General features: G+C 40.2%; 1 protein-coding gene across 18 annotated transcripts in view; it reads left to right on the plus strand.

Annotated features, from left to right (window-relative positions):
• AKAP13 (A-kinase anchoring protein 13) overlaps positions 1-23,203 on the plus strand; it is a 323,670-nt gene that overhangs the window by 218,792 nt on the left and 81,675 nt on the right. For all 18 annotated transcript variants that reach the window (XM_044388388.3, XM_044388389.3, XM_044388391.3 and 15 more), the window contains 2 exons: positions 8,669-8,744; positions 13,693-13,829. In XM_044388388.3, the coding sequence (XP_044244323.2) occupies positions 8,669-8,744; positions 13,693-13,829 (213 nt within the window). The remainder of the gene's footprint in view (positions 1-8,668; positions 8,745-13,692; positions 13,830-23,203) is intronic.

Below are 23,203 nucleotides of genomic sequence, written 5' to 3' on the forward strand. Positions count from 1 at the left end.
GGGTGCCCCCGAAACGCAGACTGGCCAGCTGTGTGGATGATCTGTGTGTCACTGACCGCAAGAGAGTGAAGCCTTCTTATACTAGATCTCCCTGTCCTTCCCTGATGAAAGTCTTGATTTACCTGAAACCTTACGATTTTTCAATATAGATTTTACTTTTAAATGTTTGTAAATGTGTCCTAATTCGGAAGAAGGACCCGGCTGACAGCTGCATTGTGGCCAGATTTGCTAAAGTGTCTTGTGTCGACCCGTGGCACATCGCTGGTAATTAGCTGTCAGTGACTGAAACAGGGCTCGAGACAGCCCGAAACAAGCAGAAAACATTTCTCTTAATGACAGAATTCTGATATTAAAAAAAATTGGCACCCACAGTTCCATATATTTGTTGTTTCATTTTGATATTTTCTAAATATTTTTGTCTTAAGTAAACAGGGACTCTGTTTTCCAACTAATCTTCTCCAGAGATCTGAATTGCACTTTGCCAGGTTTTTTCAGTTTAGTATTATTATTGAAACTTGTTTAAACAATTGTTGAATTCCAAGACAAAGAAAAAAGTCAGAAGAGGCTCATTTGTGGGGTTAGGGAAAGAACGCTGGATTGGAAGCGAGGAAAACGCCCTTGCCGTTTCTGAGTACCATACTGACTTGTTGGAGTTCCTTCACTCCGCTGGCCTCAGTTTTGTTTGTTTGTTTGTGGGTCTGGTAAACGGAGGCAGAGTGATAATCAGAAAGGCTCTCCTAACTTTTCGTTCTCTGTAAAATCAGTGAGGATAATGAATTCAAAGATTATTCATTAAGCATCCAGCCATAAACCCCACACTTATTACTCTCGGGAGACCTGTGGAATAAAGATGTGCTTCTTATTCTCAAGAAGCTCCGTCTTTGGAGCAGACACGGTCACCAGTACAGCTCATATGCGAGGATACGGTCCCCAGACCTAGCCTCATGGAGTGTGTGTGGCCTCTTCAAAATGGCATCGTGCTCCTCCTGGGCCAGGAGAGAGGTCCAATCTAGCTGACAGTATTTTACGAACTGTAAAGTACTGTGAATCTGGAGATATTAAGAGATGTTTTACAGTTTTAATTCTGATCTTACCTGTCCTGTTAAAACCTGTTCTTTCCAAAGTCACGAGAAACCTCACAGTTGCCCAGTCTGATAACTTCTAACTTTTATCTGCTTTGACGTCTCTGCAGTGGTTGGCACCGTAGACCTGCCTTCTCGTTTCAGCCCTCTGCTTCCTTAACTTCTGTGAAACTGAGCTCTCTGAATTCTTCTGCTTCTGACAAGGGTGTGGCAGTCTCTGACTTCCCCACTCTCTGTGTTGTGCAATGCCTTGCATGGAGCGGAAGAAGAGAGTCCTTAACTCTGGCCCTATGTCTCTGTGTCACTTGTGACCTGGCCAGAAGTGCACACAGCATTTCAAACATGGTTACTCCTTATGGTGTTCCTCTCATTCTCCTTTCTATTAATTACTGCTCACATTGTCCCAGTTAGCACACATTTTAGTGCTGCTGTGTGCAAGGCACATAGTAACTGTCCACTTTCACTTCTCTCTCACATAAACTGTGAGTCCTTGCAGGATATTTTCTTGACTACTTCTGCTTTTAAGGCTTCACATAATGATTTGATATGTAGAAGGTATTTAATACGTTTTTTGTTTGTTTTTTTTTTTAAACAAGGAGGGAGACAAACCCAAGGGTGATGTGCATTACATCTTCATACTGTCTTCCTTTCCTAGAAAGTAACCAACAGATTAAAATATATTTTCCATTTGAAAAAATATATACATCTGGGGCACCTAGGTGGCTCATTTGGTTAAGCGTCTGCCTTCGGCTTGGGTCATGATCCCAGGGTCCTGGGATTGAGCTCCACATCAGGCTCCCTGCTCATTGGGGACCCTGCTTCTCCCTCTCCCCCCTTGCCCCCCACTTACATGCTCTCTTGCTCTCTCTCACTCTCATTCTCTCTCAAATAAATAAATAGAATCTTTTAAAATACACACACACTCCCATGAGATGCCACTTCACACCTCCTAGGATGGCCACAATCAGACAGACAGACAAGAACAATTACAAGTGTTGGCACAGATTTGGAAAGATAAAACACCCACACATTGCTTGTGGGGACATCAAATGATGCAGCCACTTTGGAAAAGTCTGGTAGTTCCTCAGAATGTTACGTGAAGGTATCGCATGACCCAGCAGTTTCCGAGGTGTAAACCCAGGAGAAATGAAAACACACCCAAACAAAAACTCGTACATGGATTTTCATAGCATTATTCCAAACCGCCAGAAAGTGAACACAACCCAAATGTCCATCAACTGAAGAATAAATAAATAAAATGTGGGTGTCCTCACACAGTGGAAGATTATTTGGTAGTAGAAGGAATGAAGTATTGATATATGCTCTGACATGGGAAAACCTTGAAAACACTTTGCTAAGTAAAAGAAGCCGGTCACCAAAGACCACATAATGTATGGTTCCATTTATGTGAAGTGCCTCGATTAGGCAAATCCATAGACACAGAGAGTAGACTCATGGTTGCCCAGAACTGGGAAATGGAGGTTGGGGTGGGGTGTGAATACTAGCAGATACAGTATCTTCTTGGCATGATGAAATGCTCTCAACTTAGACATTGTTAACGGTGACCCAACTCCGCAAATACATCCTAAACCATTGAATCATACACTTTAGAGGGGTGAGTTTTAGAGTATATGAATTACATTTCAGTGAAGATGTTAAAATGCCAAATTACACACATGTGCGTGTGTGCACGCACACACACACTCAGTGCCCTGTGGTATTTTGTTTTTCATCCTGGAACAGAAAAGAACATTAGTGGAAAGAGAAATGAAATCCGAATCAAGTCTAGAATTTAGTTAATAGTAATGTACCGATGTTGGTTTCCTACTATTGACGAATGTACCAGAGTTACGTAAGATGTTCCCATTGGAGACACTGGTGAGGGAAGGGTCTATGAGAACTATGTGCCGTCTTTGTAACTTTCCTGTCGACCTAAAGCTACAACAAAATAGAAGATGTGCCAAAATAAATTTTAAAAAGCAAAAAGTAATTTATAAAGAAAAATTTGGGAGACCAGAAAAGTCAAAATAGTTATTGTTTATGTTTATTCAAGTATAATCATTCAATGAAAAACTGAATCAGATTAAGGTTTTTCACCACATAGGTGTGATCCAATAGAGACTTTTGCCTTCAACTGTGTTTAAATGTTTTAGTACTATTTAATATATACTAATTGTCAAAACTGTGATAGGTCTGAGATTTTCCCCTACTTGCAGGCTCCCAGGGCAGCCTGACAGTTTCATGGGTGCTAGCTGAAGTCACAGGGCTCCTGGGTCCAGGGACAAACGGTTTTATTACTCATTGCACGGAAAGCACCGTGAGCATCACTTCCTTGTCGGTTCCTCTTGCTTCCCAAGTTGCCCAAGGGCAGCACAGAGGAGCCCAGGTGGATGCTGTGCCACAGCCGAGAAACCCCACCCTTGGGAAACCTCAATTTTTATAATGGGTAGTGAGCCTGCCTGATCCTTGCCCTTGACTGAGACATTATCTTTATTATGCTGGACAGTAAAAAAACCTACCCTTTGCTTCGGAAAGAAACAGTATCTCTGTTTTTCAAGGCTATTTGACACACAGACATTTTGGATAAGATAGTTTAGAACAAAAGGACAATCAGCGCCTTTGCTCACAAGACCTAGGGAAGATAAGAGAGACCCATGAAGAATATTTTTCCAGCATTAATATGTTCTCACCACTATTATTCAGAAATGAGTGTATTCAGTTAAAGAGATTTGATGTAGGGACGCCTGGGTAGCTCAGTTGGTTAAGCCTCCAATTCTTGATTTCAGCCCAGGTGGTGATCTCAGGGTTGTGACGTCAAGCCCCGTGTCGGGCTGCACACTCAGTGTGGCATCTGCTTGAGATTCTCTCTAGTCCTCTCCCTCTTCCCCTCCCCCCACTCATGCTCACTCTGTTTCAAATAAATTAATCTTTTAAAAAAGGTTTGATTTAATCTTAATTTCATTATGTAGTTATTTTTTATAAATATTTTAAATATTTTAATTTTGATTAAAACATTATTTTAAAGTTATTTATATTATACACTATTACTATATTATTCACATTATGTACTATCTATACATATTATATGTTTTACGAATTGTTTAACTTTTTCTAACATGCAAATGCCTAAAATGACCTGAAAAGTATAGTTAGTTGGTCCCTTACGTATTGAAGGCCAAGAATGTTCAGTTTACTCATTGGCCATGGAATAGAGAAGACTATGAAAAATATTCTCAGAGAATTCTTGCAAAGGTTTCTAAAATTTTAGTGAAACTAGAGGATTATAAGTATTTTAAGGTGTTGGGAGTTATAAAAACATATATTACCTTTATATTTAGGGGATTTTTTCAGCTGTATTGGAATATAATTTCTGTACAATAAAATCAGTTTAAGTTCACAATTTGAATTTTGACAAACGTTTAAATTGTGTAATAACTTCTGCTGTCATGGTAGGAATATGGCCATCACCCCCGCGTTCCCTCCTGTCTCCTTGCAGTCATTCTGTTCCTCAGTTGAATCACTAATATGCTTCCTCACGCTTCTTTTGCCTTTTCTAAAATACTGTAAAATGGAACCATACACTAGGTAATGTTTTTTGTCTGTTTTTTTGTTCTTTTAACATCATGATCTTGAGACTCACCCGTGTTGTTTCTATCAGTGGTTCGTTCCTTCTTACTGTGAGTCTGTTGCACTGTATGAATGTACCACTATTTGCTTATCCATTTATCTATTGACAGCAAGTTGGGTTGTTTCTAGTTAGGGGCTATCATGAGTTAAGCTGCTTTGAAAATTCCATTAAAATTCTTTGTGCGAAGATACGTTTTGTTTTTCTTGGATAAATACCGGTCAGTGAGATTGTTGTGTTAAGTGATCTGTTTGACATTATAAGAAATTGCTAACCTGTCATCTAAAGTGGCTGTACTACTTTGCATCCTCCCGGCAATGTATCAGTGCTCAGTTGCTCCACATCTTTGTCAACACTTGGTATTATCAGGCTTAATTTTAACCATTCTAATAGATATGGTGGACTGTTACCTCTTTGTGGTTTCAATTTGCTCTTTCCTGATGATTAATGATGTTGGGCACCTTTTCCTGTGTTCTTTGCCAGTCATATATATTCTTTGATGAAATAATTTCTCAAGTCTTCTGCCCATTTTAAAAGTGTGTTGTTTGTCTTATGGCATTTTAAGAGGTTTTTCATTGTTACTAAATTTTAATATTTATGTATTTTAATAATTTATATTTTAATATCATTTACATTACCAGTCCTTTAGCAGATAGAACCTGTGTAAACATTTTCTCCTAGTCTGTGGTTTGCCTTTTCATTTTCCTAACAATGCCTTTGAGGAGCAGAAGATTTTAATTTTGACATAGTCAATTTTTTCAGGTTTTTCATGTGTGCCAAGAAATCTTTGCCTGACCCAAGATCACAAAGAATAATTTCCCTCTGTTTTCTTCTAGAAGTTGTGTAGTTTTAACTTTAATATTTACATATATTTTTAGTTCATTTTTATAGTTGACATAAGATTTGAGATTTGAGGGAGATTTGGTTTTTGTTTGCATGTGGACATCCACTGGTTGCAGGATTATTTGTTCAGAAGTCTGTTCTTTTCCTGGTTGGAATACCACTTGGCATCTTTGTAAGATATCAGTGGGCCATGTCTGTGAAGTGCTATTGTGGATTCTCTCTTATTACATTAATCTAAATGTTTGTCTTTATGCCAGTACCACACTGGCTTGATGACTATACCTTCTATAGTAAATCTTAGGATCAAGTAATGATCATTTGGGGAGAACTCACAACTTAACGGGACTGAATTTTCTGATGTATAAACATGCTGTCTCTATTTAAGCGTGCTTTAATTTTCCTCATCAGTGTTTTGTAGTTTTTAGAATACAGGTCTTACTCAGATTTTCTTAATTATTTTATATTTATTGATGCTATTTTAAGTGGTATTATTTTATTTTTGATTTTACTCTTTATTCACTGCTAATATATAGAACTAGTGCTGCTTTTTTATGTATTGACTTTGTATCTTGCAGCTTTGCTAAACTGACTTATTCTGGCAGCATTTTTGTAGATTCCTTAGGATTTTCTACATAGGCAATCATGCTATCTATGAATAAAGAAGGTTTTACTTCTTCCTTTCCAAACCTATGCATTTTATTTCTTTTTCTGCTTTGCTGCATTGGCTGGAAACTCCTGTACCGTGTTGAATAAAAGTGATGAGCATGGACATTCTTGCCTTGTTCTTGATCTCAGAGTGAAGGCATTTAGTCTCTACCCATTACGTATGATGTTGACTGTAGGTGTGTTGTGTGTGTGTGTGTGTGTTTAAATAGATACCCTTTATCAGGCGGAGGAATTTCATTTGTTTCCAGTGTTCTATGAGTTTTATCATGAATAGATGTTGAATTTTGCCCAACACTTTCCTACATTTCTTAATAATCATTAATTTGTGGAGTTTTTGGTCTGTTAATAAATAGATTTTTCAGCATTCCTGGGATGAACTTGGTCATGACAACGTGATCTTTTTTCTGTGTTGTTGGATTTAGTATCTTAATTTTTGTTCAGGATTTTCCATCTGAGTTCCTGAGGGATATTAATTTATACTTTTCTCATAATGTCTTTGTCTAGTTTTGGTGTCCAGGTGATGCTGGACTCATAAAAATGAGCTGTATGTTCCTTTCTATTCTGTGTAAGAGTTTGTGTAGAATTGGTATTATTTCTTCCTTAAATGTGGCATTCACCACTGAAGTCTTCTGGACCTGTAGATTGGCTTATAGGAAGGTTTTTAACTGAATTCAGTAGTCTTTAATAGAATAAAGGTATTCAGATAATCTTCTTGAGCAAATTTTGGAAGTTTGTGTCTTCCATGAAATGTTTCCATTTAATCTAACTTGTTGAATCTGTTACAGTAATGTTGTTCATAATATCCCTTTGTTATCCTTCCAATGTCTGTAGGATCTGTAATAATAACTTCTTTTAATTCCTGATACTTGCAGTTTTTAACTTCGTTCTTGGTCAATCTGGGTAGAGTTTTACTGATATCATTGATCTATTCAGGGAATCAGCTTTTGGTTTCATCGATTTTTTTTTTCTTTTTCTTTTTTTCCTAAGATTTTATTTATTTGTCAGAGACAGAGAGACACAGGCAGGCAGAGGGAGAAGCAAGCTCCCTGCTGAGCAGGGAGCCCAACGTGGAACTTGATCCCAGGATCCTGGGATCATGACCGGAGCTGAAGGCAGACACTAAACGGACCCCACCCAGGCGTCCCTGATTTTATTTTTCTGTTTTCTATTTCATTGATATCTGTTCTTTGTTTTTCTTATCTTTGCTTTTCTAGTTTCTTTTCTAGTTTCTTAAGGTAGAAGCTTATATCACTGATTTGAGGCCTCTCTTTTCTAATATAGGCACTTAATGTTACAAATTTGGTCTAAACACTGTTTTAGCTTTGTCTCACAAATCTTTATATGTGATGTCTGAATTTTTGAGTTCAATTAATTATACAATGATTCCTGAAGATTTCTTCTTTGATTCATGGATTTTTTTAATAAGTTTTTGTGTGTTTTTTTGTTTTGTTTTGTTTTTTAAATGTTTGCGGTTTTTCCAGGTAACTTCTTATTTTGGTTTCTGATTTTGATACTGTTGTGGTCAGAGTGAATATGTAATATGACTTTAATCCTCAAATTTGATACTTCTTTTATACCACAGAATATGATCTGCTTTCGTGAATGTTCCATGTGTACTCAAAAAGAATGTGTATTCTGCTATTGTTGGGTGAATTGCTCTGTATGTGTTGGTTAGATCAAAGTGGTTGGTAATATTTTTCAGGTTTTCTGTATCCTTACTGATTCTGTGTCTACTTGTCTTATCAGTTATGGGGAGAGGACTGTTGAAATCTCATGGTAATTTAAAATATTATATTATTTTAAATTTAATGGAAGTAAATGGTTATGATGTTAATAAGATGACCAAGAGCTGTAAAGGCTAAATTAAAAAAAATATATATCTTAGTGGAATGTTTTCTTCTTAATATGCATTAGATTGCCGTAGACTTGTTTTACTTTGCCAGTCCTGTCATTTACGACCTCAGCAACCGTGCTGAGCTTACTGTTTGGATACAAGTAATACAAACTTCTTGTAGCTATTGTGGAGATTAAATTAATAATTACATAGAATTCTTAATCTGATCCCCAGTAGACAGTAACTCTTAAATACATAGAAATTATTTTTATATTTTTTAACTTGCAAATAAAGATACCAAATACATATTTTAATCTTCGATGCATTGCATTTGTTAATTTTTTTCTTTTTTTAATATTTCACCCTTGGCCTGCACCAGGTTTTCTCTTTGTATATCTTGTTCCTGTTGCTTTTATTGGAGCCTTAATTGAGCATAGCATGCCTTGATTGTATTGTGGAAAGGATTTTTTCTTCTTGTCATAATTTTACTCACTTTACAATAAAGTATTAAAGAAAAAGGTAGGAGTGTTGGTACAGTACATACACTTGCAGCAGCTATAAAATCATCCCACGTTTCTTCGCGGTCTGAAAGTCGATCTGTTTTTTCTCTTCCTTCAGATAAACCGAGAAAGCTGGTGTACGATAAAGCCGTGCCCTGATGCAGCGTCTCTGTTGGCCCCCACACAGAGCCCAGGTGAGCAGGGGTGTTCCAATTTCCAGTTGCTTGGATAACTGCATCTGAAGTGTCTGTTTTTTACACTACAGTCCCCCTCTGATCACAGACCGCTTTCGGAGATCCGTCCTTCCTTATCATGCCATGCAATGAGTCAGAAGAGAGGGTGTGTGTGATTTAGGTTTGTAGGCATTTTGTCTCAGCTGAGAATGGGTAGTGTCATATAATTAACCTAAATTTCATTTTAGTAGTGAGTTTTCACGTGTGGCTTTCTGACTGATCATTTCTTTGATCAGCGTAGATGTACACATACGTAGGGTCATGGTTCCTCAGTCTGGTCAGATTATAAATATTTGTTTATTAACTAATAAACAAACTAAACCTGTGGCTCTCCATTTTGGCTGCACATCGAGATTATCTGGGGAGCTTTAGAAATAATACTGCTACCCGGGTCCTGCTTCCAGAGCTTGTGATTTAATTGGGCCTAGAGTGTGAGCTGGGCCTCAGAATCTTTGAAGGCTCCTTTGGTGCCCCCACTGCACAGCAGGACTGAGAACCATAAACTTTGGCGGTATTGTCAGCAATTGAGCTTTTCCTTAAACACCCATGAGGTATTAGTAACAACAGGTGAGGGTCAGCTGCTAAGACCTGGCTTGTTAATGACACAGTGCATGACTTGTGGGTAGTTAAGGTGCCCAGCTTTTTACCCAGGTGTAGCCACTAAGTCACAGTGACGTAAGGAAAGTTCCCTAATGTCTGTGCGCTGTGTTGTCTTCCATCTCTCAAGAGTTACTAGCTGTCCTCAGTGGGGGATGTTGCCTGAATGACACGGTGCCGTGGGTAACTGTCAGTTCTCCTCCTCGTTGTTGCAGCCGCCCTGTGAGTGTTGGTAATTTGCACCCTGGGCTCTTGAGTCGACTTGACTCAGCAGCACCTCTGTTTACCTTGACGGGTTTTACTGACCTGCTTTAAGATTGCCTGAGTCCTCATTGACTGGTCTTTATAGAAACAGTGTAGCTGTGGGTGTCCTGCAGCAGTATTAAATTGAAAGGCAAACTGCCCAAATCCTTTATCTCCAAGAGATTTCCTGCTGATTCTCAACTCTTTGACTTCACTCCAAAGGAAGTGTTGGAGACAGATAGGAAAAGTGTTCTTCCCTAGGTTTGTCTCGCGTGGAGGATATTATGCTATAGTTGTGTTTGGGGTCTCTGCATGTTAGATTGACCCTGTTCACAGATTTAGCTGACAGACCCCACCCAGCCCCCTAGAATCTTCTACTTTAAAAAAGTAGTATTACTTACCATATCTTGGTTCCTTGAGCTGTTCAGGGTGTTTTCTGAAGGTATAATTACTCCCAACCATCCAAGCAGTGAAACCGTTTGCCTTGTAAAGGTTAAATGTGGAAGGTTCTCCACACACTGGAGTTTAATTTACTCATTTTAAAGAAATGAATTTTGAACCCCTGAGCATTTTCCCCAGGACATCCTCTTGAATTTTATTGCCAACCCCCTCTTCATACTCGAAATCCAAGCATAACTATTTTGGTGTTTTTAGGGTGGGTCTTTTTAACTCTCCGTGTAACAGCATCCAAGATCGGAATTATGCTTTGGAGCCTCAGACCTGAGTTTTCGATTTTAGTAAATTTTTTGGTGAATTCTAAGCCCTTTGGATGTTGGAGGTTTCGTTTATGTTAAGAACACAGCTCAAGAGAGCAATAGTGTAAAACCAAGTAAGATAACATGTTTTAAAATCACTCTGGATATTCCTCCATTATGGATAAATACAAATTTATTTAAGTACAAATAAATACAAATGCATTATGATTAGCATGGTTCAGCAAATCCCAGTGGGCGCTGCTGGTAGTTTTTCCTGCTATAATTTGTTTGCATATATATAATTTTAGACCCAAATGACTAGAGAGCATCTTAAAAATGACATGTTTTGCTAGCTTTTAAAGAAGCTAATGTCTCAGGACATAAACGTTTATAGGCAGATTTATATGTGAGTCATAAAACAGGACTGGCCCACGTCAAGGTAATGTCCTTACCAGATACTTGCACAGTATAGTTTAATAACGAAGCCTTCACTTCATTGGGTGTGTTTATCACACACCTGCTGTGTGCGAGGGGCAGAGTGCTGGTTACTATTTGCATAAATTCTTTCTAACCGTCACTCCAACTCTTTTAGGGAGGTACTAATCATCCCATTTCACTGGTGTGGAAATGAGGGCTTAGGGTTAAATGACTTCTTGCCTGGGATCTTTCTACTAAAAGTAGGCAGAGGGAGATTTAAGCCAGACGGGACCGACTCTGAAACCACCGTTCTTGCTTCTACCTGCATGTGCTGCTCTATCTTATTCATTAGGAAGAGGGCAGGTAGGAAGGCCTGGGACACACAGTGGGGATGGGCTTTGCCTTTAGAGCCCCCCCTCATTTGTGGGGTTTCATGATGGCTCACGGTCTTTTTCTCCCCCTTGTTCCCTGTTTGCTTACTCTTCTCCCCCCACTCTCACCCCCCCCCCCACGCTCGACAGGATTGTATCACACAGCAGAGTCTTACCCCAGCTTGATTTATGGTCCTTTGTAGTGCTGGCCCAGATTTATTTTTTCAGTGAACTATTCCTCCCGGGGCTGAATCTGGATCTTCCCTGTGAATTTTCCATCAGAACGTCTTGAGTTGGTTTGTGTTCCGGTCTGGAATTGGGACGTGGTCTATTTGTCTGCCATCTGGACTGTCAGCAGCCAGTATAGTTGCTGTGACAGCCCTTTTTTTTCTTGGCCAGCCCCCTGTTTTCCCCTCAACCATGAAATGGAGTTTCTGACTTTTCCAAGTGGGGAAAGGGGGAGCAGTAGAAAGGTCACACCCACCAACTCCACCTAGGTTAGTACATACTCTCTGAAATTTGAGTCCAGAATACCCATGATTTCCAGTCTTTTAAAGGCAGCACTATTCCCATTGAACGAAACACTCAGAGACAGTGTGGACCAACCAAGATTGAAATGGACTAGGGTCATATTTAAATTGAAACATTTTCAAATTAATCTATGGGCCCCACCTCTGCTCCTGGTGGCATCCTTTATGTACTTCTATGTTGAAATTGTCTCTTAATATGTCCGTTTCTACTACAAGGTTGTAAACTACTAGACACACATACACAGATTAAAAATCTCTTTTTATTTGGATAATCCCCAGTACCTAGTCAAATACCTAACTGCTGACAGACGAGGTAATTTTATGGACAAGCAATTCATGACCTATATACCAGTGCAATGCTTCTTTGACCTTTCCTCTAAAATTCCCAGCTAATCCAGGGCAAATAATTTATTAATATCAATAATTAGCTAATTCAGATAAGACAAAACTTCCTCTTCTCATCCCTCAGCACATGCGCACGTACACACACACACACACACACACACACACACACAATTATTGTCCAAACATAGACCCTGAGAATTTAGAGACATTGGGGCTTGTCTAATCTCTACTTCCCCTTCTGTGTGTGCATCGTTTCTGAAACCTCTTGACAAAGCCGTTCAGCCTTTGCTCCACCCCTTCTGGTGAAGTGACAGTGGTTACTTTCTGAAATTGCCAACCCATTGCCCAGAAGCCGAGTTATAGCAAAGCTCTGTGGCTTCCACTCAGTGGGCTTTTTGTTCTACCTCTGGAACAGCACAGAGCAAACCTGCAGCTGCCCTTAGACACATTTTCTTCAAGCTCCTGTGCAAGCCACATGGATCTCGAGTGTTTCCACTGTTGTGACCTCATCACTGTGCGTGCATTTCTGTTTATCAGTGTTTTACTTTAAATGTTACCTAGCGACAAACATCATCCTGTGGGTGCGGTCTAGCTGTCACGTAATGGCAGGACTGTCCCCATTTTGGACCTGGGTGCACTGTCCGTTAATAGAGTCTAAAACCATCAGGATTTTTTGTTTTGCTGTCATCTTGTATCGACGGCTCCTCTTGAATCTGCTTTCAGCCAAAACCTCCGGGTGGAGTTCTCATGAACTGCTAGGTAGCCAGCTGATCGGTCATGTCCCACCTGCAGAGTTGATACAGGTCTGTCTGACTCCCATATAAAAATGCTAACGGGAACGGAAATGTGTCACTCTCCAGACTTCTTGAAGGAGGTTGATATCTACCTACTGACTTTCTTTGGGCTCTTGGTTTTACCACATACAAATATTTTTAATTCTGTTGCTACCAGGTCATATGTCCCTTTTGTTTACAGAATTAATAAGAGAAAGTGGGTTAAAATACCTTGCTAATTTCAATATACTAAGTGTTTAGAATTCCTTGATCTACAGCATAACATTTCTGTCAAGGCCCCCCTCTGTCTGATTCAACAGAGTCCCTATGCTAGGTATTGAGCTGAAGACAGATTCTAGATGATACATTTCTCTTTAGTGCATTATTCCCCCAATGTCAGATCTATTTAAGGTAGAAGTTAAACAATTGTATTTCTCTTATTACTCAATAAAACCCATAAGTGTAATACACTGATATTTTTATTAGATATGCTTCCCCTCCTTTTTTAATCCCATTATTTGGCTAGATAACAAGTTTCCAGAAAGAACTTAAGTCTTAGAAATTTGGCCATAAACCATATCTCATAGTTTCCTAATAAAGGACTTCTGATTTTAGTAGCAAAAGAAAATATTTTCTAATACCAAGAGGAAAAGATTACCACTTAAATACCTAAATATAGATGGCATTATGGTTCTAAATTACCATTTTATTTTTTTGCGCTTTTGGTTTACATGGCAAACTCATGGTTGTCCTATAGTAACAGTCACCCTAGAATTGGAATACCAGAGTTAAAAGCGACTAATCTGACTGTGTCCTTTACAGCTGTTTAATACTGGAAGACGGGAGAGGTTAGTTGGTTGACTGACAAGGTGAATTGCTGGAATAAAAAGGAAGTAAAATTTTTTTTACATATTGGTTGAATACATTTTCTTTTTCAGAATGTGAGAACTTCCTGGAGGTTGGACTGGGCAGAGAGTGTGCCTCAAAACAAGGTGTCCTCAAAAGAGAATCCGGCAGTGACTCTGACCTCTTTCACTCACCCAGCGAAGAAGTGGACAGCATCATTTTCCCCAAGGTACTGTTGGCCTCAGGACGCGACTCCTGCCAGCCGTACTGAGCGTCTCTCCAGCTCTTTGTGATCCTAGAGAAGAGCGCATCCTCCCTTTCGGAGAAGCGAGCTCCGGGTGTCGGGGGCTTAGAAAAATGCATCGGCCACTTTATCTTCCGTACAGTTGTGACTGGTCACATGCAGGTTTTGAAGCCTAAAGAAATGGGAGTTCCTTTGGTGTGAATTAAATCAGATGAAGGTGCATACTTTTCAGTGGGCAGGAAGGGACCGCAGCTCAGACTATATAACACGTCATGTGTATAAACTAACCATAGAGTCATTTCTGATTAATGTGTTTAGGCCTGAAGCTCGCTGCCCAGCTTGGTGATGTCACCCCTCCTCATCTAGCCTTCTTAATTGGAACTTTCTAGATCTCTGCTGGGGAACCCAGACTGTCTTCTCCCCAGTGAAAAGCCAAGCCCATGCACATGAGTCACTGTGTATTTTCATATAATTTGAGGCTCTCTAAGGGGTCGGGGGATAGGGGCGGTTTGTTTTCTTTTGCTTACGTTTGTATCTAGTTGCAGCGAGTTCTGTTTTGTCTCCTGAGAAGAATAGCGGGCTTTCCCACAGCAGGATCATAAGCGGTACTCAGTCATACGCCACACGTGGTTGTCTTAATCGTGAGGGGGTTGAAGGGGCAGAAACACAACAGCCGGAAGACAGCTTTGTGAAGGCTTCATGACGACCCTGGAGAAGTGATAAAGGGCAGTTGGGTTAGACCTTGTGAGGATGCTGTCCCATAAGTTATGGGAGAGGCTTGGTGTCCTGGGATTCTGGGCTAGAACATATTTAAAGCCTCTGTAAATGTACCTTCAAACACTTTCTTTTCATTTTTGTTCAATGGCTCTCATGTGCCCATTTGGCCTCCCCTAATTTCTTTTCCACCGTGTTCCTTTTGCTCATGCTCACTGTCTTCCAGAGGTCCTTGGAAAAATTTACAGAACTTCAGGATTCCTGTCACTGTTACTCACAGCGAATTGATTCAGTGAGTTCTGTAAAGTAAAAAATCTGCACACTGGGGAGGTCTGTCCTTCTCTGAGATTATCTAGGAAGAGGGAAAGTATGATGATTTTTTTAAATAATAGAATTTGGGTAATTTCCACTGTGATTTTGAGGTTTTCATTGTAAGGACTTCTGAACCATCCCCCAGCCCCAAGGGGAATGCCATTCTGAAGGGGCATGTCTCAGAATATTTTACTTGTGTCTCAGATAAACAGATAATATCTCTTAGTTCCAGCTTTAAAATCAAATCACTGACAATCACCGAAACTGGGTCATAAATACATGGGGATTTGTTAAACATTTATGTGTGTTTGAAATTTTTCATAGTCAAAAGTTTTGAAATTGCAGAGTCTTCTTTAGGAAATACTTGCTTGCTCCCTGCTAGGTGCACAACAGCTTGTCCCTGGATGCTACCAACTCTGCAGAATAGTGATTTCTGGTCACTAAACTCAGTGATTTTCCTAGCTGAAGAGAATTTGAATTTCCTGTGTTCTGCCTCCTTAATCAAACTGCCAAAAACATTTAGATCGTTCATACAAATGGCTGGTGCTAGATTTGGCAGTTTTTTCAGGATGACTAGAGAGATAGAATTGTTAGGAGTTGAAGCATACTCCCCAAACCAACTTTTACCCACATTTCATACCCGAGTGGCTCAGAAAAATCAGAAATGGTGGCTGTACTGTTGTCTCTTTGTGCACTCACGGAATGTCGCATGGGCTAGGGCACGAGATCTGGAGGGTTCTTCCTCTTAGGTATCCCCACTTTCCCAAAGTTGTTTGTGGCCGGGAGAGATTTTGCAATAAAAGTTTTCTCTAGCGTTCATAAAGCCAAGGGTTTGCATATGAAAGGAAAAGGGGGGACAGAGAGAGAGACAGGCTAATACTTAACAAAGTGGTTACTATACACTCGACACCAAACTGAATTTTTTATAATATCTGTGATCTCATTTCGTGCTTCCGACAACCCTGCGAGGTGGTTTTATCCTCATTCAACTCCTGAGGAAATGCGGGCTCTGATTGGTAGAGAAGTGTAGTCCAAATTACGCAGCTGGTAAGTCACAGTCTTGAGATTGTACGTAGGCCTGACTCTCATATCTGTTCTCTGTTACTTTGCTCTCCATCTCCAGACCCCTGCTTTAATAGCCAGTGATTTATACAGAAGCAGGGTGGTGGCAGACAGGCCATCGGCAGCATCCATCCCTCACCATCTGCCTCAGTGGATGCTGTGAAACATCACCCTGTCCCAGAGTGCCTTCCCCTCTCCCGTCTCTAAAAAAAATCATCTTTGGGCAAGGCATCACAGTATTCTTTTCTGTGAACCTTGAGTAGTGGGTTAGGTCACTTCTGTAGTCGTGTGTGTGACCCTGGCCTCAGAGAGGTCTCTTCAGCAGTCTGCGGTGTTTGTCACAAACTCTTCACCTTAACCTTCTGTTCGCATTCAGCCTGCCTTCTGGTAAATATGGCTCGGATGAGAGGAGCTTCCTGATTACTCTTCTAAATATTTGCTAGTTCTAAGGTCTTCTCCACATAAAGTTTAGATTTTTTTTTTTTTAAGATTTTATTTATTTGTTTGAGAGAGAGAAAGAGAGCACTAGTGGGGCAGAGAGGCAGAGGGAGAGGGAGAAGCAGACTCCCCACTGAGCAAGGAGCCTGATGTAGGGCTCGATCCGAGGACTCCGAGATCATGACCTGAGGCAAAGGCAAACGCTTAACTAACTGAGCCACCAGGCGCCCCTAGATTATGTTTTTAAAGTAGGAAGAAATGGGCTATTTCTTGGCACTAGCAAAGAAAGAGTGATCATAAAATATATATTCTCGGCCACCCTGTTATCCAGAAGGTTAATTGAAGTCCACGAAAATACTGATAGTCACTGTCTCTTTTCCCAAAGAGAATTAGATAAAATAAAGCGCTTACACCTTGTTTTCTCTCCAGGTTGTAAAATGTATCCACAATTAAGAAAATCAGAGTAACTCCCCTAAGATGCTAAGCCTTAAGGGAGCATCCTTTCTTTCGTGTGCTGTAGTTCGCTCTCAAGGACTTGATCACCAAGCCAAAAAGTTTTTAGCTTTTCAGGGATAAAAGTAATCATACTTACAGAATCCATATTAGAAAAACTATTATTATTTATGCACAAGTACTGAAAACTAATTTTAATTTCAGAACTGTGAAACAGGTCGCTATCACATGCTTAAGATTCTTAGATAAATTATTGCACGTTAATGGATTAAACAGTTGGCACATATTAGGTGTTTAAAATGTGAACTGTTATTTTTCAAGGCACATGGCAGAGTGCCTTGTGTATCATAGACAACAATTTATAAATATTTGATGAATAGGTTATTAAAAATTAAAGGACTAGTATTTTGGCAATATTAAACATTCCTTCAGGTGTAGTAATAAGATAGTGTGCAGTCATTTTTACATTTATATATTTATATGTTACATAATGTTTACCCCTCTCTCTGTACTTACATATTATCTGTCTAGTGCAACTCTTGGTTAAGAGAGCCAGTCGGGTATTTTCCCCCAACGTTTTATTGAGAAAATGCTGAAACAATCAGGGAGGTTGGAAGAGCTGTGCCGTGAATACCCACCACCTGGATTCTACCATTAACTTCCTACGCTTGCTTTGTCACACACCTGTGCATGTGTCCTTCCTTTTTCTACTCACCAGTCCATCTAATTTCTTTGATGCATTTTTAAACAAGTTACAGATAACAATCCACTTTTACCCCTGAATACTTAGAATTCAGTACGTGTTAATGGAGTTGTTTTTTTGTTTGTTATCAAATCTACACACAGTGAAATGCACAGTATGAAGGCTCTACCACTCAGTGACTTTTCCCTCAGCTTTACTGAGTTATACTTGACAAAAATTGTACGTATTTAAAGTGTACAAGAGGATTTTTTGATAGACATACATTGTGAAATGCTTACTACAGTCAGGCCAAAGTGTCTGTCACCTCACAGGATACCTTTTTGTGTGGGTGGTAAGAACACTTGTGTTTTACTTTCCTAGCAGATTTCAAGTATACAGTACGTTATTAGTAACCGTGGTCATCATGCTGTGCAGTAGGTCTTCAGATTTCTTTCATCTCCTAACTGAAAGCTCGTTCCTTTGACCAACATCTCCCTGTTTCTCCCACCCTCTGGGGAAGCCCTGTTCTACTCTCTGTTACTATGAGTTGCCATTTCTGGTTTCCATATAGAAGTGAGAGCATGTAAAAGTTGTCTTTGTCTGGCTTATTTCACTTAGCATGATGCCCTCAGGGTCCATCCATGTTGTTGCAAATGGCAGGATTTCCTTCTTTTTTTTTTTTTTTTTAACTCTGAGAAATATTGTCTTTACCTGTTCAGCTGTCCGTGAACACTTAAGACGTTTTCATGTCTTGGCTACTGTGAGTAATGCAGATACCTCTTCAAGACAGTGGCTTTATTTCCCTTCGATGTATATCTACAAGTGGGATATTGCTAGATTATTTAGAACAGTTCTAGTTTTAATTTTCTGAGGAACCTGCATACTATTTTTCCATAATAGCTTCACCTCAGCAACTTCTAACAAATTCATTCATCTTCATAACCCAAACCCCCCCACCCCCGTATGGGTCAGCCTACTGCCTTCACTTTGGGAAGTTTCCTTATGCCCCTTCTTGGTCTGTCTCCTCTTCAACCCCCAGGGGGCAACAACTGTTCTAATTTTTTTCCCATCACAGGTTAGTTCTCTTTATTTCAGAGCCTCATACAAATGGAATATAAATGTCATTATTTCTATTGGGCGGATGAGTGAAACTGATAGGTCATATGCTAGGTATAGGTTTCGTCTTTAAAAAATTGCCAGACCTTTTCCCAAAGTGGTTGTATCCTTTTACATTCTCACCAGCAACCTATGAGAGTTTTGGTTGCTCCGTGTTCTTACCGACACGTATAATTGTTTTGTTTCATTGTCACTTCAGCATTTCTGGTGTGCATGCAGTAGTAGCTCATTATTGCTTTGATTTACATTCCCTTGACGACCAGCGAGAATGGTAAACACATCTTCATGTGTTTATTGGCCACTTGCATATCTTCCTTTGTGGAGTGTCTGTTCACGTTTCTTGCCCATTAAAAAAAAAAAAAAAAAAAACGGGATTGTTTGGCTTTCTGTTGTTGAGAAGGAGGAATTGTATATGGTATCCTGGATACCAGTCCTTCGCTAGATTTATGTTTTGCAAATACTTTCTTACAGTTCGTGGCTTCCCTCTTTGCTTTCATAAATGTGTTTTGATGGACCGAATGTTTATAATTTTGGTGAAGTATAATTCATCCGTTTTTTTGGCAGTTGCTACCTGTGTCCTGTCCTGTTCCTGATTTGTCTTCCCCCAGGCAAGATGTTTTCTTTTAGGACATTTAGAATTTTGGCTTTTACATGTAAGATGGAGTCCATCTTAATTTGTTAAAACATTTTTATCACAGGTCTGTCGTACATAATAATAGGACTGAGTCCTAGCTGTACTTAGAATCACCTGGAGAACTTTAAGAGGAAGAAAAAGAATCTGGCCCTTCCCCCAGGGCAGGTAAATTAGAATCTCATTATGTAGCCTCACTGGACCTCAGTTGTCTCGTGTATAAAAGGAGAATAAGAATATCTACTAAATCAAATATTAAAAGAACAGATTCGTCTAAATCACTTAGTGCAGAGCCTCCCATGTGGCGAGTGTGCAGTAAATACTCATTACTCACATTTATGGGGCAGCACTGCGTGTGTATCTAAGCAACAGTCATGGCTTCCTGAGCTTCAGATAGACAGCAGCATCACTTAATTCAGCCTCTCCTTAACTTTTACTTACATCATTGTTTTGTCATTTCAGTTTTCCTAGTTTATCTGACCTTAAATTAAGCAAAACAGTATCCTTGGGTCACTGCCCCTGGAGCCCGAGCTGCTCGGAAGGGGCTGGGAGGGGCTGGTGCTTGTGGAGAGTGGCCATGCACAAGCCTCTGTATTGCTCACTGGGCCCATTCTTCTTAAGCTTTCTCTTTGACTCCTAGAGATTTTTGTGAGCCTGATCACCATTTGCAGATTTTCAAGGCGGCATAAACTGTAAGGAAAGAGAAGCTGTTGGTAGAAATGAGAGTTTGTGTGTGTGTTTCCATCCTCTCGTATGCAGGAGGAAAACCAGTCAGGACAGCTGAAGGAGAGAAGGGCTTGTACGTCACTGTCAGGTCTAGACTCAGTCGTCTTTCTCCCGGTACACTCGCTTTCTCGCCGACAAGCACAACTTCCGACCACCCCTCCTCTCCTGTGTCTGCCTTTCTGCGTCTCTTTTCCTTCTCTGCCCTAACCCACTCCCAGTACTGCATCTTAAGGGAAAAGAAAAACAAAAAACTTGTCTTTAGCAGAGAATTGTGTTCTGGCCATCTGCTTTTAAGACTAAGGGAAGAAAAACTATATATATATATTTTTTTCTTAAACATACACGCGTATATATTTCTTAAATATATTAAATGACTTTCAGGAACATGGGCTATTACTCCTGATTGTCTGGTGGAATGGTGCCAAGGGATCAGTTTAACTAGTGCATTTGATTTACATGGAGTCAAAACAGGTTTTTAAAAATGTGCTAGTTAAGTTGATCCCATGGCACCTTTTCCCCAATCAGGACCAATATCCTAAGTCTTTGGAAATCATTTAATTAGACATTCTAAGAGAAAAGACCTCTCCAAAGAAAGACCAACACATAACTCAAAAACTGTTAAGAATGGCTTCATATATTAGGCATGGAACATTCTACTATGTGACAAAAGCCATAACTTTTCCCCCTTCTGATATAGAAATGGAAAAACAGCATCCCCAAACTGGTACTTTCTGTGAGGAGGGGGGAGAATGGTGGAAGTGTAACGGTTCTTGTATATCTTATTTGGCAGATATCCCTAAGAACTTAAGCACTAATAAGTTCAGGGACTGGAAAAGAATACTGGAAAATGCTTTAAAAACCCACTTGTTTGCTCTGTTCATGATTAAAATAGTATTTGTATTAAGGTCTAGCCTCTCTATATCTAAAGATCATCATTTTAGATAGACAAATTGAGAAAGTGGCTTGTCCATAGACAGATACCTAGCTATAGAAAGACTAGGACCATATTCTGGTTCAATATTTGGTTACACCCCTGACTGCTTTCTGTTCTGCCAGGGTAGCATAAAGACATGACGAAGCTGGGAAAATGTTTTGAGAACACATAAGCCTTGGGGAAAATTAATTTAGAGCCTTCTTTAGATTCAGTCCAGCATTAACAAAAAACCATTCGTCTCAATATTTAGAAATGAAGACTGATCTCAATTATTGTTTGTCCTATTTTTCCCTTTTTCAAGTAATAACCACAAGCTCATAATAGTGGAACGGTACAATAACAATACTCGAGCGTAAGAACATTATACAGTGTGAATTTCATTCTTATCAGGAGTACGAGGCTAAACAACTCATGCAGTTACTGTGAAAACTCCCTGGTTATTTAGTTTTTAGGGGTTTTGTTTCGTTTTGTGTATCAGAGTTAAAAGTACACGCTGAGACGTGCCCGAGCACACCCCAGGATCAACACTGTGTCGCGGATATATGCTAGACAGATTTTCCCTTCTTTAAAATGTGTACAAACGGGCCACCAGTAATTTTCCCGTCTTGTTTTAATGTCTTACAAAAGGGTGGATGCTTGTTGGTTAAGTCTCGGGTTAGTAAAGTACCAGAGAGATAGTAGGTAGTCTTTCACGGTAGTGTCCTTGCAAGGCCATTAGGTGCCAAACCAAAAAGAAGGACCTGTTCTGTCATCCACATGTCATTTCCCAATTGGGAAGCGCCAGCTTGTGAGAATATATGATAAATGGCTCAATGGAAACTTGAACTCATTTTCGTTTCCTTTGAAGCCTTGCTTGTGTGTTTGACAATAGGCCCATCACACATTTTGCTTTATCATGCCCCTTCTGTTTGTCCCTTAGTACTGTTCTGAGAATTAGAAGTTCAGCAGCTTGAGGGTGAGGATACAGTTTCCCAGGGCCACTGTCACCAATTACCACAGATTTGGTGGCATGAAGCAACAAGAATTTATTCTTTAGTTTTGGAGGCAGGAGGTCCTCCAGTCAGTGTATCAGAGGGGCTGCTTTCCCTCAGGAGGCTCTGAGGGGAGCGTCTCTTCCCTGCTCCTGTCCCAGCCTCTGCTGCTTGCCGGCACTCCTTGGCTGTCCCAGGGCTGTAGACCCATCACCCCAAGCTGCGCCTGCCTGTGTATCTTCCCGTGTCTCGTCTCTTCTCCTAAGGACACAACTCCTGTTGGATTTAGGGGCCACCCTACTGTTGTATAATCTCATCTTAACTAATTACATCTGCAAAGATCCAGTTTCCAAATAAGGCCACATTCTGAGAAGGACACGGTTTTGAAGAGGACACAGTGAGAAAGCCAGGACATCCTGATTGTATTTGTGACCATTTACAATGTTCCTCTCTCTGGAGAGCTGCCCACGATAGAACGCATTAGGATGCGCGGGTTAATCCTCACAAGTGGGTGATTTTATTTTAAAATAATACCTACCCTGTTGTAGAATCTACTTGGTTAAAGCACCGTTTTATTTTACAGTGTGGCCCAATGAAGGGAGCACAGGACCTCAACATCTTGTCCTTGCAGAGGCTTTTTTTTTTTTTTTTTTAAGTTTTTTAATTTATTCATTTAAGAAAGAGGGAGCTAGAGCACGAGCAGGGGGGTGGGGCAGAGGAAGAGGGAGAAGCAGGCTCCCCGCTGAGCCAGAAGCCAGATTGGGGCCCAATGACAGGGCTCGATGACACAGGGCTCAGCTCCATCCCAGGACCCTGGGATCATGACCTGGGCCAAGGCAAATGCTTAACCAACTGAGCCACCCAGGTCCCCCCGCAGGGTTTTTTTAAAGATGATGAGAGGAATGGAACAGGGCAGTTTAAGTTGAAGTCAGCCTGAATTCATGGCTTGCTTCCGCTGCTCACTGCCTGTGTACTGGGAGGGCCCAAGAGCTAGTCTGGGTCCTGGTGACCCCCCACATCTCCCTCTCAGTCTCATCCCTCACGCATCATTTCAAGAGCAATTAACCGAGGCAACCGGATGCCACAGAGTGAAAAAAAACTCCTATGAGCTGGCAGAGATTTAGCCCAAAAGTTGTAGAGAATGCTTTTGAAGTGTTAATGTAAACATTTGAAAATACACTCCGTCTAGAATAGGTCTTACTTCCTATTCCAAAGCTAAAAGGCTCATTAGTTCTCATAATTTTTAAAATCTTTCTCAAAGAACTATAAGTTTCTTCACTCTTAATTAAAACTTTGAGTAGACTGGCTAATTGAGAAAAT

This window comes from Ursus arctos, unplaced genomic scaffold, assembly GCF_023065955.2.
Source record: "Ursus arctos isolate Adak ecotype North America unplaced genomic scaffold, UrsArc2.0 scaffold_28, whole genome shotgun sequence".
Classification (NCBI taxonomy): Eukaryota; Metazoa; Chordata; class Mammalia; order Carnivora; family Ursidae; genus Ursus; species Ursus arctos.